Here is a 17,106-nt window from a genome sequence, read left to right on the forward strand (position 1 = left end):
TTGGTATACTCACGCATTTAGGTCTAGAGAAGACGATAGCATGATGAAAAAGTTAAAAACCGTAAATTATTTAATTATTTATTAATTTAAATAATAACTTACCTGTACTCTCGCTTTCCTATCTTCGCCGACAAAAAGTCTGTGGGGAACTTTTTCGTGGAAAAAACTTCCAGTGAGACATTTGTTCCTCACATATCGAAGAAGTTTTGTGGAAAAAATCAGATCGATTTATTCAAAACTGACGAAGATACACAATTTTTAATGAAAAACGCGCAACGCCAATCAAAATAACTCCGCGATCCACGATCCAACACTGCCAGACGGCATTGTCGATAAGGTCGATGTTCAGCAATATAAACACACAAATCAGCCAAAGCGACAATATCGTCTGCCAATAGTAAGTTTCTTTTTGTTTGTCAGTCTAGGCAAATTATAAAATAATAATAAATCGCTGCATCTAAATCTGAACTTTTATTAACCGACTTATTTGTTTTTACTTTAAAAATTTTAGAAAATCATTCAAAATTAGATAAAAAATTTTAATAAAAGGAATAAAAAATATTCACAACGTATTACTAAAAATATTTATTGCAATACTTAGAATGCATTAATCTCACTTTTTATTAACATAACCTTTTTTGTGTGTTTATATTGCTGAACATCGACCTTATCGACAATGCCGTCTGGCAGTGTTGGATCGTGGATCGCGGAGTTATTTTGATTGGCGTTGCGCGTTTTTCATTAAAAATTGAGTATCTTCGTCAGTTTTGAATAAATCGATCTGATTTTTTCCACAAAACTTCTTCGATATGTGAGGAACAAATGTCTCACTGGAAGTTTTTTCCACGAAAAAGTTCCCCACAGACTTTTTGTCGGCGAAGATAGGAAAGCGAGAGTACAGGTAAGTTATTATTTAAATTAATAAATAATTAAATAATTTACGGTTTTTAACTTTTTCATCATGCTATCGTCTTCTCTAGACCTAAATGCGTGAGTATACCAAATTTGAAGTAAATTCATTAATATTTGTCGCAACTGGAACGATTTATGTTTAAAAATTCAATAAAATTTGTTGATTGAAAATATTTAGTTTTTTGCAATTATTGTCAAAACTATTCATTCTACAAAAAAAAGTTAAAGGAAAAAAAGATGCGCCGTTTTATTTTCTATAACGTAGTATATTTCAAAAATCAAAATTTTGAATTTTAATTTTTTCGACTTTTTCATTCGTTGACTGGCTTCAGCGCGGCCGGTCCGAGCGTCCGTCTGGTTATTGCATTGGTGTCCTCAATTATACACATCTGTCCGGTAAGTTGTTTCAGACGCGTCTATCTAATTTTCTCCTTACATTCTTATCTTTCCCCACTCTCTCAACACACTCATACTTCTCGTTCATCGGGACCCTTAGCCCTATCTATCGTGAATTTCTGATAAACTACTTGCCACGACATCCTCAACCCTTTTTTGTAAAATTGTAATTAAATATTTTTATTTTATTTTTTAATATACATAAATAGTGAGAAAGGATCTGTATATTATACATTTTTCAATTTTATCAAGATAGGTTTATACAACTTTTTTTTAAACAAATAATAAATACAATTAAAAATATTAGCTACTGAATCGTATTGGTTTTTTGCTAATACGTCCCGATCTCATAGTTACATTATTATTTTCGCTTTCTTTCTGAAAACTATCATTTATCGTACACATATCATTTTTGTTTACATGTTTATCTTTATAACGTCGTTCTTTCTATTTTGTCTGCAGATTATTAACCCCTTAACTGTTTGAGAAAAAAACTGACCTCAGATTTTTACAATTCAAAATGGCGAAATTTTTTTAAAAATTTTATTCGAAATTTCACGAAACTTGGTATATGGCAGTTTTCGCGGTCGCTGAATTCAAATCTGACCTCAAAATTCTAAAATTTAAAATTCATTGATGAAAGTTTAAACTTTTCATAAATTTTTAAATTTGTTATTCTTTGAATAGCTGATGAATTACATCATGACCCCGGAATTTGCCACGTGGAGACTGCAAAGTTATACATTCCATTTTGTTTTTTTTTGTTTTAAAATTTTTTTGTTATTTTTAGTTTTTTAATTGTTTTTTTTAAGTTTTTTATATAAGTATTTTTTATATTTTCTTCAAAATTTATTTATCTTATTTTATTATGCTTTGTTAAAACTTTTTACCTATTCAAACTTTTTTAATAATCAAGTTTTGTGTGGTAGATTTTGAAGCAAGGAAGACAAAGCGCTTTTTTGGCGCATAAAACTTCGTTTTCACTACCTTCCTGTGCTTATAGCACACTAAACAATTTAATCTTTTTGATTTTATGTCTGGGATTTCCGAAATCAACTCTGGAAAGTGTTTATCTGTGAGTCTGGATAGATTTTGACTTTGTGCATTTCTTGCAAGTGAATGTGTAATTAGTGTATTATGCGAGTAAATCAGTTGTTTAACTAATTGAATCCGAAAGTCAAGAAACTGCATTTTCAATTCTGGTCGAAAAGATTTGTACACAACGTACGAGTTTAGAATGCTTGTGTCGAAAAGCCTGAAGAAGATTTTTATGTAATATTTAATACTCTGTCCCGTTGTGGCGTATGGTTGAATTAATTGATCTCCGAGATCAACTCCACCCATGTTTTCATTATAAAGCAGTACAACATTAGGTTTTTTGATGTAATCTCCATTACGCTTTTGCTTCTGAGTCGTTATCATTTCAGGACGGAGGACAGTGCTTAGCACTCTTACTATCTTCTTATCTTTCCAGATTGTCAAACTCATTTTTGGAGTATAGAGCACTTTCATGTCACCTGCTTTCATTGTTTTTTTCAACATTTTTTGGCATATATAGGAGATTCGGTCTCACAGTGCCGCAAACATTAGTTTTTCATCTGATAATTGTTTAAAAATCACAGGAGAACTGTACCAATTATCAATGAACAGTGTACGGCGTTGTCCAGCTAGGTTACCTAACATTAATTTGACTGTTTCTAATGAAAGTCCTATCAACATATTTTTAGATAAATTTTTCTCTTTTCCTTGATATATTTTGCTGTTGAAAACATATCCTGTTTTGGACTCTGAGCATTGGTATATTTTTTCACCAAATCGTGCTCTTTTTTGCGGATTATATTGTTTGAAAGTCAGCCTTCCATTATGCAATATCAACAACTCATAGATGGAAATAAATCCACCTGGCCTATACACTTCTTGAAAGCGCTCAATTATCGCATCAAAAACGGAAAAAATGTTATCCAACTTTTCTCCGCCTATTTCATTATCCAAGAAATGAAGAAAAGCATTTATTTTTAAAAATCTAGTAACAGTCATGTTATTTTTAAAACTTGGTGTCTCCAAGAGAGGATCATTTGACCAGCATATACAAATTTCTGGTTTTTTATAATAAACATTAAAATTTTCAAACAAAAAAACACATACAATTCATCGGGATACAAAGGCTTCCATTTTAAAATGCGCGAATTCTTTTTTAAATTTCCAGATAATGTTCGGGTCGTTAAAGTATCTTCTTGATACAAGTTTGTTTGACAACAAATCATGTCCATAATATCAGTTGTAAAAAATAATTGAGAAATCTCAGCAGGTGTACTATTCTGATTAATATTTGTGTCTAACTGAACTCCGACATTTAAATCACAGAAAGAATGAGTGACTGTTGAAAATGTTTCTGATTCACACCAAGTCAAATCTGCAATAAACTTTTCCTTTCCCTGTTTTAACGGAACATCAGATTCATCTTCAGAAGTATTATTTGCATTGTCATTTAAACTAATTTCATCATCTGAAAAGTCTGATGAATTATTAGAAAAATCGGAATCGGAACGATTGTTACAAGGAACAGTACTATCTGAGCCTGATAAATCATTAAAGAAATCAGAATCCTAATTTCTGTTGCAAGGAATAGTATTATCTGAATCCATTGGTACAGATATATTGAAAGCAAAAACTGTAAAGAAAAAAATTTGTTTTCATCCGTTATTACTTACCATAGATAGCACAGTCAAATTGCCATTACAAAGCTTCACGAGCTAATAAGGTTGCAGCCAATGAACCTATTGTTGATGGGGAGAAAGGCCTCTTACTAGTTCTGCTTAGCTTGCGCGCGCAACTTACGCATCCTCACACGCGCAGAAACAACTTTCCATAGAGTAACACAGAGTACAACAAATACGTTTACATAAATTATTATTTTGGACCGCCATTTTGAATTTTTAAATTCTGAGGTTAGATTTGAATTCAGCGACCCCAAAAACCCCTATACATATACTAAGTGTCATCAATTACAGGGACTTTCCCAAATCATTCGTGTCGTTTCTGTTCTGTACACAACACATTCGTGTCCGGACACGAAACATTTTCACATTGACTAATGTGTTGTGTTTTGATACGACACATTTCAACATTGATTATCGTTTCGTGTTACGACACGACACATTTTCTCATCGAATAATGATTCGTGTCCGGACCCGACAATTTTGAAATAAAGAAATGTTTTCGTGTCCGAACACGGCACATTTTCTCATTGACTAACGTTTCGTGTTTGGATACGAGACATAAATTTTTTTTAATGTTTCATGTCTAGTCACTGAAATATTTAACTAATTAATTTAATTTAATATGAATAATTTATTATTAATTTAATTAAATTTTTAATCTTTGTGATGGGGGAGGGGAGGAGAAAGAAGAGTTGCTAGTTTTTTGGATCACTGAATCTAAATCTAATTTCTAAAATGAAATAAATCAAAACAGCGGATCTAACATGGCGTAACAAGTGTCGGGTGTAGACACGAAAACATTTAATTATTTTATAAGTGTCGTGTCCAGACACGAAAACATTTGAAAATTTTAAAAGTGTCGTATCCGGACACGAAAAAATTTAATTATTTTAAAAGTATCGTGTCCAGACACGAAAACATTTAATTATTTTATAAGTGTCGTGTCCAGACACGAAAACATTTGAAAATTTTAAAAGTGTCGTATTCGGACACGAAAAAATTTAATTATTTTAAAAGTATCGTGTCCAGACACGAAAACATTTAATTTTTTCAAAAGTGTCTGGTCGGGACACGAAAACATACACATTAATTTAAAAGTGTCCGGTCAGGACACGAAAACATTATAAATTATTAAATGTGTTTGTGATTGACCACGACACTACACAAAATTGATTTGGCGTTTTGTTTCGTTTCCGTATCAGTCCCTGATCAATTATTTAAAGGAATTAATAAAATTTTTGTTAAGACTAAAAAAATCGAAATTCGTTATTTAACCTGCTCTTATAAATCAAATAACATATTTAAATAATAACTGATTACTTAATTATTACAAAAAATTGCATCGATGAAGCTTATAGTCATACAATATTCATATAAAAACAAATATCTACCAATCTATGTACAAATTATATTTATTTTGAGTTGAGGTGATCACGACACAACGTATGTGTCGCAAACAGTTATGGCCAAACTTTTTCACGACACAGCGTATGTGTCGTAAACAGTTAAGTGGTTAGCAATTTCTGTTTTATTACTTGATACTTTTAACGGATAGATCTTTTGAATAGGTCTTTTTAAGATGCCATTTTTCGTTTTTAATATAAATAATCTCTTTTCACCGTCGCGACCCGTGCAGGAGGCCAGTCAATCCGTTTCAAATTATTGTTACCAATCAAGTCGATATCTCCAATCGTTATTTTACGCGTTTCCTTCTTTGAATTCTTTAGCACCAATTGACCCAGGTAGTCGGACCGAAATCTAACTCTCAAATCATTGAAAATTTTTTGCCTGTATTTAAATTTCTTATTTAGTTTTTCGTTACATAACATGTCAAAATTTGGTACACCGATTTCTGTGATGAAGGTTTAAGATCATCTTGATCTTCTGAGATATACGTCAATGGACGAGAATTGACTATCGCTTCCGCATCGCATAGCGTTGTCATCATACTTTCATAAGTCAAGCTGGTTCTACCCAAAAGTTTCCGCAATATCGACTTTAACACGCCTATCAACCTCTCCCACTATCCCCTCACCAGGGCGCTGACGGTGGATTAAATACCCATTCGATTTCTAAGACTGAACTGTTCCTGGCTACCCTTTCCCAGTTCAAACTTTTTAAGGCATTGGCTGTTCCCTTAAAATTTGTGCCATTGTCGCTGTGCATACACTTGGGTCGCCCACGTCTAGCGATAAATCTTCGAAAGCAATCTATAAATTCATCCATTGATAACGACGATGCTAACTCAAAATGTACGGCCCTATATACAGCACACGTGAAGATTACGATTAACGCCTTTTCCCCACCACACAAGAAATCAGAACCAGCAAAATCAACTCTCGTAATCTCAAAAATTGCCGCATCGCGCACTCTATTCACAGGTAGGGGGGGGGGTTCAAATTCCATGTGCTTACTTTGATGTCTTTGACAAATAACACATTTCGAAATAACTGATCTTACTGATCTTCTAGCAGATATTATCCAGAATTTTTCACGCAATTTGCTCATAATAATAAGACTTCCCGCATGACACAGTTTCTCATGTATTTCTCGTATCAACATACGTACCACCTCGTGTTTATTATCTAAAATAATTGGACTTAAAAAATTGAAATTATCTTCACTATTGAAAATCTTTGTTTTGATACCAATAGCTTATTTTCCAAATTCGTATTAAACATAGCGCTTTACAAATTTCTCAATAATCGAATTTCTGCCATTTGTATTTTTTTTTGCGTTAATTGTTCACCCGATTTCTGATCAATTTTTGCTTGACTACCGTTAGCTACTTTACGTGATTGAATTCGCACCCTACAATTTCCCATGAATCTTAAAGTCCATGCAACAAAACGCACCAGTTTTGTATAAGAAGAGAATCGAGAACAAAAAAAGAATTCATCTTGATCTAAAAACATTTGAAATATTGCCTTCTTCTTTTGCTCTCGTTGTATCTCTTCCTCGTCAATTTTTTCTCTAAATACTGGCCACTTCTCGCTTTACTCATATAACCATTTCGGTCCACGCCACCACTCAGACTCTTCTAACTGGGCGGGAGAATAACCACGTGACGGCAAGTCTACGGGGTTCAACTCACCGGGCACATGTTTCCACTCTTCCGTTTTCAAAAGAGTTCTAATCTCTTCAATTCTATTGTGAACAAATGTGCCCCATTGAATATCACGTCTGATCCAGGCCAAGACGGTTGATGAGTCAGACCAAAAAGCAGTTTGAGCAATTTCTCGAGTCAAGGATTTTACAGTGGCATCCGCCAATCTAACGCCGATTGTGGCCGCCATCAATTCCAAGCGTGGAATAGTGCAGCTCCCTTTTGGCGCAATACGAGATCTCGCGCTCAGTAATTGTACATTAACTTGACCCATATATTCAACTCTCGCAAAAACTACAGCGGTGTACGCTGAGCCGCTAGCGTCACAAAACACATTAACTGTCAAAATTCCCCTTACAATCTTACGTGGTATTTCTACGTTTTTTATCAACATTAAATCATTTAACCATGAGGTAAATATCTCGCTACGTTTATCATCAATAACAGTATCCCAGTTTATTTTTTCTGACCACAGTTCCTGTAACAATAATTTTGGTAACAGTGTTACTAGAGAGAAGAAACTGATAGGATCAAAAACGCGATGTGCAGCTGACAACATAGTTCTCTTTGTAACATTTTTTTGATTTTCTAAATTAAGTACTGCTGGATTAATTGAAATAACAGATAATTCCTATCCGATTCATTGATTCATATCTGCAAAAAGGCCTGTTTTACATCTGACACTACACCGATCTCGTATTCAAGAAATCGATTAAGCGACAAAGGAACCAATTCAATCAAATTAGGTCCTTTTTCTAAACACTGGTTCAACGAAGGACTTCTCTTCTTACATGCTGATGCATCAAAAAAAGGTCTTATCTTTGTTGTACCATGTGTTTAATCACCAGTCGATGCGGTAAATAATGATTTAACCCTTTCTTTTCTTTTTCTGAAACTTCTTCAATAATCCCCTCTGACAACCACGTATTAAAAATATTATCATAATCTTGAAACAAATTTTGACCCTCAAGATTTTCAATCGTTCTCATTAATCGGTTTCGCGATATTTAATAATTACTCGAGTTAATCGTGTGGTCTACTTTAAATGGTAACTTGACCTCGTACCGACCATCCGCAGCTAACTGTGCTGTATTCATTATTAACTCTTGAATTTTCTTATCGCCAGTCAATCTATCTACTTTTTCAATTGGATCAGTAACTCCAATTACGTCTAAACACCATAAATCGGTCACACTAGCCTACTGCACAAACTTTGAACTGCTGTTGCTGCTGAAGGAAACGTAGACTGGTGTGGGCTACTCGGTGGTATCATCAATTCTGAGACTTTTATTGTCGCAGACTAATACTGTCTCTTATAGGCATTATTACTTTCCAATTCCCTAGGTATTTCCTCTTCATCTTCCTCTAATTCAAAGAGTTTTTCTGTAAATTTGAAATGTATGACCTCTAACTCCGTCACCTTGTTCTTTAACATTTGAAAAGCAACTAATTTATCTTCTCTCGTACCCTGTCCAGTCAATTCTGACAAAAACGAATTATAGTTTCTGGTGAAGAGGGCCCTTTGAGATTTCCTTTGCTTCTTCAAAGCTTTCATATTACTTTTCTATTACAAGCACTTAACGCCTCGTGGCACACTACAATCACAAACTCTTGATTTTCACTCACCTGTATCCTGTCACGGTCGCCAAAATGTTGTTATTAGGACTGGGTTAAATTAAAATAAAAGGATAAAAGATACTTATATAAAATTACTATTTATTTATGTATAAAGAAATTTATATTGTCACTCCACAAAGTCTACTTATACACATCTGTGCGGTAAGTCGTTTCGCACGCGTCTATCTAATTTTCTCCTTACATTCTTATCTATCCACACTCTCTCCACACACCCTATCTATCGTCAATTTCTGATAAACTACTTGCCACGACAACCTATAGACCAAAGAGGGGGAATACTGCAAGTGATGCAGTTCTCAATTCGTGTGTAGAGGAAGCCATTGGTGGTGCGTCCACAGACAATGGACCATATTTAGCGTTATTCAATTCCGGTGCAATGGTGTCAGTAGTTAGTCCAAGACTCGCTGCAAAGTTCAAAGATAGACTTGTTGTAACTGAGTCAACGACCCAAAGTGCAATTGGAGGATCTACGAAAACACTATAAACATTAAGGTTGTGGTTAACAGTAGATGGATATTCACAATCTTTTGAGTTGAGAGCGTTGAATTCTTTGACACATGATCTGATCCTAGGTGCTGACTTTTGTCGCGAGATGGATTTAAAGTTTCAACTGGGCAAAGGTTTGTGAAGAGTCAGTGGCCAAAGTGGCACGAGTTCGTGACTAAATTGAATCAGCATAAGAATGATTTGATCTCTGCAGAGTGTGCAGGAATTTGTGAATTAACGCAAGATCAGCGTCAGGAAATCCATGCAATAGTGGATGAGTTAGTGTTATCTCAAGGTGAGGAGCATGGGATGAGTATAGTACCATTAGGTGCCAATGTCAGCGTACAGTATGAAATATACTGCATTCTCAGTCCTTGATCTTGGACTTTTTCAATTTAAAAGAATGCCATTTGGACTGACAAATGCTCCAATGACATTTCAGCGTCTCATAGATTCCTTGTTTGGACCAAAATTCAAACCAGTTGTCTTTGGATATTTAGATGACATAATAATTGTCACTAATACATTCGAAGAGCAAGTATGTTGATTGAAAAAAGTGTTGAAAATTTTGGGAAATGCTGGTTTGATTGCCTTTTGCTGGTACCGAACAAGAGTGGAAATTGGTCGTCCCGGAAAGATTCAGAGAAAGAGTGATAAAAGATGCACATGATAACCGATCAACGGGACATTTAGAAGTCGAGTAGCTAGCAAGTATTACTGGCAGGGTAACTGGTTTGATATCCATAATTATGTGGTAACGTGGTAAGCATCGCCCCAGAATGTCCGACAAAGGTTCTCCCTTTTGTGTAGAAATTGAAAAGAAAGTGTAATGAATAGCATGGAGATGCAATTAATTTAGACAAATCAATATCCATCGAAATAACTTAATTTTTAAAAAAAATTATATAAGTGAAACGATTGAAGCAACATATCCACAACTTGACTGTACTATTAACAACACTGAAACAATTATAATTATTATATTAATATGCATGTCATAACATGAACCTTGAAACACTTCTCGTAATTTCAACGGGAACGAAAGAAACGCACGCTTTACGCAACTCGGCCATTCTGATCAGTGATATTAGAATAAGTGCTCAACGTGTTTCACTGTACCTAATAATTCTATGAATTCGTGCATATTTTTAATATTTTCTAGGCAAATAAACATTTTGTATGTTTATTTGATTTTAAATGATTTATTGATAATTTAATTTAAACACTAGACAATTATAAAAAACTAATTACTATTTTTTTTATTTATTATTATTGTTATTATTGTTACTCGAAATTATTTTAGCTGGAATTCCAGATTTTTAGGTTGTCATCATTTGCAGAGTAATTTTGTATTTCAATTATTGTTTCTAATTATTTAAACAATACTAAAAAGATTATGTTCACCAGTTATGTTAAAAAAAATGTTTTTGTTATTATTTTCGTGATTGGTGAATCTCAGCTGGTGTATTTTTCAGTGTTTATTAATTCTCGAAACGGAAATTGCATTCTTTCTTATTATTTCCGAGAAAATATCTTAAAAGTTTTCGTAAAAAATATTTCCATATTTAATTTATCGTCATTAATTTTTTTTCATTATTTTAACTCAAAAAAAGTTTTAGCTGCTGTATTTCTTGACAATAATCAATTATCCTAAAGGAAAAAGCATTTTATTGTCTTGTTTTCAAGTAAATACTGTAAAAAATTTTACGAAATTTTAGTTTCGATATAGATGGTGCTGCCTTACTGGGACCTACCCTTAAACCAGTTTCATTTTGTCAAAAAAGTTTTTTAAAAATTTAATTTTTAATAATAAATCTTTTCATCAATATTAAGAAGGACCAAGCAGAAAACCTTCGTGAACGTCAAGCATATAAGTTAGACAAGGATAGAGATATATTTGTGTTCTTTTCTATCTAATGCACCTCGTTACATCTGTTATTGAGTTTGTAAAGTCTGAATTATAAAGAATTTAAAATGTCTCTTAAAAAAACTTGAAAAATTAAAAACCCACTTAGTTTTCCCAGTAAATTGTTACTCTAAAATTACCAATAAAGACTCAAAAAAGTTTCTAAATTTAGTGGGAAAACCCCTAATTTGGCAACGCAGAAGTAAAATAGTGACCTTTAAATAACCTTCTAAAATTCTAAAATAATGTTTGGGTTAGAAGAAGTTATGGTTTTGAAATATCGACAAAAAGCTTTTCGATGAAACGCCCTAATATACATGTAAATATTAATATTTTAGAATAATACACAATCGAAAAATCTCACGAATTAAAATGACACTTGTTCTTCCCTTAATCTGAATAAATGAAACTTCACTTGTTAAAAGTAAAAAGTCACTCTCTCGATCAATCAGTGTATATGGACAAATCAACGGAACAGTAACCCACAGGCACAAACATATGGCGCTTTTAAGTACTTGACGGTGCTTAAAGGTAAAGATGCTTTTATATACCTGTTTGGTTTTCGGCGAACGATTAATTTTTACGGTCGAATCACTGAATTTGATTGGCTCTGTTAAATATTAAATTTCCACCATTTTGAAAGATTCAGACTATAAAAATGGAATATTTGACAGAGCCAATCAAATTCGAAACCAAACATGAATAATTTTAAACCCAAGAACATTAGAAAATATTAATTTTTCCTAGAGAATTAAAAAAAAATTAAAAACACTGAAAATTAGGTTTTTTAGATATCTAACTGAAAAATTAACGTAGTCTCTTCGTCAAGGTGCCGTTTCCTTCAAAATTTCATTAGTTTTTAGAAAATAAAAGGAAAAAATTGTAGTTTTAATATTATTTAAGATAGAGGCGAAGCTCAGGGCCGCATCTTTCCTTCAGTGCGCTCCCTAGGTCAAGAAACTTCTCTAAGGAAGGTCCTACATGTTCCTAGTTTACGACAAGCAATAGTATCAAGTGAATACCTGATTTTTTAACCAATTGATTAATTCTTAGGTTTTCCTCGAATCGATTACTCAAGTGCACTCCCGTAGTTTTCGTTTGCCGTGAAAATAGTTATGAAACATCTGCTAAAAAAGAAATAAATATAGAGAAAACTATTCTCTATGAAGAAGCAAAATGTTTTTGAAATGAATGTAGACATCTACAACGAAATACTTCCCTCTTCTTTAATAAGTACCAGTATAAATATTGCCCAGTTGCGACGCCTATGTAAAGCTGCTATCGTGGCGCTGTGAGTATTTCGGATAATGAATTGAGACGTCTCATACTTCAGCTACAAAACTTTTAATAAGTGAAATTTCACTGATTTTGATTTAGAAATTAGTATTATATTTATTGATATTAAATATATGAGTATATGGGCCATCAAAACAAAACTGTAATTTTGTTCAAATTAACTTTGTTAATTAATAAAATGTGCAACCATGCTGAAAACTTATTTCCAATGTACCGTTTTTCTGAATTTCATCCTTATTGAAAATCCCTGTACAAGATCTTGTACAAGAAAATCAACATGTTCAACAGCTAGACTTGTACTTGTTCTAGTGAGAACATGTACAATTTTGGTACCAGAATTTGGAACAAGTTCTTTTGCAAGATCTTACACAAGATCTTGTACAAGAACATATATTTAATATTTGTATACAAGAAAATGTACATGTTCTTGTACATGGGGCGCTCTACGTGAAGCGGACAACCCCAACCTTGTCATGTAAAAAACGTAATTTTTGAAATGCTGCTATTTCCATTAAAATGAATGAAATAAAAAAAGTACGCGTGTATTTTGTAGTAAAAACGATCTTTAAAGTAGTGGAGTTAGTTTTTAAAATAACTTTAATTTTCATTGAAAAAAGTAAAAATGAAATTTTTAAATTCATTTTTCACGACGTTCGACCATTTTAATTTTTTTTTTAAATTGCTTAAAAAATTGTTTAAAGTATGTTGATTATGTGTGCCAAATTTCAGAATGGCATCTTTTGTCGTTTAATACTTATTTAATTTTAACAGTCGATGTGTTTCAAACAGAAAATTAGTGATTGTCGATTATGGGTTAGGCGACTTCAATATATGCAACTGAGTTCACGGTAATGTTTAAACAAGTGACACAAAATGTAATATTTTGAATTTATTTTTTCAAGGTATAACCGTAAAAATATATATTTTTTAAAATGAAAAATGTAAACAAAGAAATCGAGACTCTATTAAATAGAATTGAAGGACACTACATTAAAAAGTTTTTACTAATTCAAGATTTTTAATACCGTGTTTTTTTACTAGAAAACAAAATAACCTTTATTTTTTTTAATCATCGAGTTAATTTTTTTATTTATAAGATAGATTTTAATTTTTTTTATTTATTTTTTAATTTATTAAATTATTATATTTATTAATTAATTTCTTTTATTTATTTTTTGATTTGTTAATTTTTTAATTAAGTTTGATTATTAATTGATTTTTAACTAATTTTAAAACAATACAGATTCAAAATTATAAGAACTACACGAATTAGAATATATAAATGAAACAGATTTTGTTTCGAGAAAACAGTTTAATTAACTTTAATACAAAATCGTCTTGTATTATTTATTGAAAGTACTGTAGCATTCGACAAAAACATTCTACTTAAAAACTTGCATCAGTTTACTCGTAGCGCTATTGCTAGTTTTCTTAACTAGAATGCCATCCGGAGTTGGAATGAATGCATGGAACATCTTTGTACCGGGGATAGTTACAGCAGCATTGAAACGTGGCTTTAAATTATTTCTTTGCTGATCAATTTCTTCTTTGCTGCAAAAATAAACATTTGTCTCTGATAAAGACTTCTTTGCCCAATCATATAATCGTCTGGGAGTCGTGATCGCTCTTTCAATAGGCACCTGAAGACTTGCTCTAGATGCCAAACGTTTGAGATTGCCTCCAAGTCCGTCACATGGCCCTTTACCATGCGCAGTGGCGTGAAAATGAAATTCGACATCGATTCCAAAATCTTCCATATAGACCGAAAGATTTGCAAAGTTAAATCTATTTTTAAATTGCTGTGGTGCTCCATCTGTCACATAAATGATTTTTGAAATTTGCAAACCCTTGTCTCGAAGATGCTGGTAAAGAATTCGTATAAGGTGTAAAAACTGACAGTATCGTGTTTCAGATCATCAGAAATCATGACGATGCTTTCATGCTCTAATTTTTGTTCATTTCTGTAATAAAATACCGACGTCAGAAGAGTGGCTTGATCATTATTCCAATTGAACGCCTGTGCAGCATCTTGCACTACGAAACTGTAATTTTCAGCGAAATCGCATTGAACCATTATTTCCCCTTCACTGATTGTATCTTTGAGATTCTTGAAATAAAGTGCTTGTTGATCAGCAATGTATGCGTGCGGTCTTAAGACGTCAAGGCTCTTGCAAAAACTATCTATAAAATCTCCAGTTTCGAGTGTTTTAGTCGCAATTGAAAAGCGCTCGTTGCCAACCCATGGTTCAAATTGAACTGTAGAGATATCATTGACATCAAAGACCATTCTCAGGTGTTCTGCAAGAGCATCAGTTCCAGGACAAGAATTACAGCGTTCACTTGAAGGTGATTTTTTGGTCATCAAATGGCAATTTGGCGAGGGATTGGCACACATAATTTTTTACAGACATTCTTTATATGATGGCAAGGGCATTTCGGTTTCGGCGGTAAGAGACGGAATATTTGCTCCTGTCAACATTAATTTTACATTTTGGTGATAGGTACAGGTACACACAAGATGTGTACCTGAATCACCAGCAAGTACACACTGCTTAGGTCGCAACGAATAAAATTTTGCTAATCCTATTTTTATTTCAGGGTACTCTTGCTTAAACAGTTCATAGAGCTCTTCAATGTTGCACAGGAGAAATTGTTTTTGTATATTACACCTGGTACCGTCTTCTAGTTTTACCGATACAAAATCTTTTTTTACAGGCATCATTCGGCTATTATCTTCTCTAAGATAAAATGCTTTTACCAGGTTTTCAGTTTCAACTGATAACCGCTGTCCAATTCGAGGAGTTGGTGATGATAAAATGCCATATTTTTCAACTAATTTCTTCGCATTTTTCGCCTGCCTTCTAGATGTTCCAAACTCTTTGGAAAGTTTATTCTCACTCCAAGATTTAGGTGCACAAGTAAGAATCATTGTTTTTACACTTTTTGACGTAGTCGGGTCATTAAATTTTTCTTTGAGTTGGTCCAAAATTTCCGAATCTACTGTTATTTCCTCTTCAACAGTAAGCTTATCCCCTCTTAACTCAGGTTGATTATTCGTATTTTCGTATCTCATTTCATAATCATTATTTATTAGATCATCAACTTTTGACTGAAGTGGTTCCCTTTGGAGTCGATTTCTACATGAAGAACACACGTAAACGTCCTTCAAATGTTCCATTTCATCGATAAATTCTTTGAAATCTTTCGAATCCCTATATAAAATATCGAATTAAGTTATAAATAAATAATTTCGCAGTCAAGGTTAATTTTTTTGAATTTTTTTTCCAGAATAAAAAATTGTGTTGCATTAAATACAATTAACCTTAATTATAATTAACCATAATTAGATATAAAAAAATAAATAAATTTAATTCAATAGAAGAATAATATTTTAAACAAATTTTTTAGTTAATATGTAAACACATATAATTTTTTTAATAAGATAAAACGTATTTTGAATATTTTGAAATACCCCTAGCTTTTCGATGTCGAGCTATGTGGAACGGATTAAAACATCGGTCACCTAGAGGCGCCATTTAGTTAATATTAGAATTCTTTATTTAAAATGATAAATATGAAATAATATTTATAATTAAAAGATGAAATTTAAAAAATAATACGATTTTTTGTGGTTATAAACTGAAGTAAATTCTTGTCTCTTAATTTAACAATAGCGTGAACTCAGTTGCATATATTGAAATCGTCTAACCCGTAATTGACATTCACTCATTTTCTGTTTGAAACACAACGGCTTTTGAAATTAAATAAGTATTAAACGACAAAAGATGCCATTCTGAAATTTGGCACACATAATCAACATACTTTAAACAATTTTTTAAGCAATTTAAAAAAAATTAAAATGGTCGAACGTCGTGAAAAATGAATTTGAAAATTTCATTTTTACTTTTTTCAATGAAAATTAAAGTTATTTTAAAAACTAACTCCACTACTTTAAAGATCGTTAAATTTACTACAAAATACACCCGTACTTTTTTTTATTTCATTCATTTTAATGGAAATAGCAGCATTGCAAAAATTACGTTTTTTACATGACAAGGTTGGGGTTGTCCGCTTCACGTAGAGCGCCCCACATGTTATTGTAAATATTCTTGTGTCGGTTTATGTACAAGTACTTGTACATGAAACCGTTCATGTTCTTGTACAAGTTCATAAAAAAAATTTGAGATTTTAATAACTTAGAATCATTAAAATCATTGCGCAGCTGTAACCAGTAAAATTTCCACTGATTCAGATTAAGCGAGAAAGTGTTGATGAAATTGCATAGATATTAACAATTTATTATTATAAACCAAATATTTTTTAACTTACTCGGATGTTGCAAATGCATGCTCCTTGATTGTTTTGATAACATCCAAAAATTTAATTTTTGATGTTAATGTATGTCCATGAAAAATAAAGGGCATCCCGTCTGGGCCATCCCAACAATCCAATTCAATGCATCGACAACCATTTCTTAATGCTCTGACATAAGCTTGACAACTGCTTATGCTACTTATTTGATCACCCATCAAGTACCTAAATAATTAAAGATAATAAAAATATAATAATAAATATCATAATTAGCATTGCAAATTAATCTGATGCAAGTTTTCTTCACGTTTGCTAAAAAAATTTTCTTCAAGTTC

The 17,106-nt window shown here is 32.4% G+C and overlaps 1 protein-coding gene across 12 annotated transcripts in view; it reads right to left on the reverse strand.

Annotated features, from left to right (window-relative positions):
• The window catches only part of LOC127279858 (1-phosphatidylinositol 4,5-bisphosphate phosphodiesterase gamma-1), a 449,077-nt gene that overhangs the window by 367,732 nt on the left and 64,239 nt on the right, over positions 1–17,106 (reverse strand). For all 12 annotated transcript variants that reach the window (XR_007842717.1, XR_007842720.1, XR_007842718.1 and 9 more), the window contains one exon: positions 16,790–16,996. Coding sequence is in view for 8 of the 12 variants with exons in the window: in XM_051302488.1 (XP_051158445.1) it covers positions 16,790–16,996 (207 nt within the window). In the remaining 4 variants the exon portion in view is untranslated. The remainder of the gene's footprint in view (positions 1–16,789; positions 16,997–17,106) is intronic.

Source organism: Leptopilina boulardi, unplaced genomic scaffold (genome assembly GCF_019393585.1).
Source record: "Leptopilina boulardi isolate dan_hultmark-lab unplaced genomic scaffold, ZJU_Lbou_2.1 LbouV2_224, whole genome shotgun sequence".
Lineage (NCBI taxonomy): Eukaryota > Metazoa > Arthropoda > Insecta > Hymenoptera > Figitidae > Leptopilina > Leptopilina boulardi.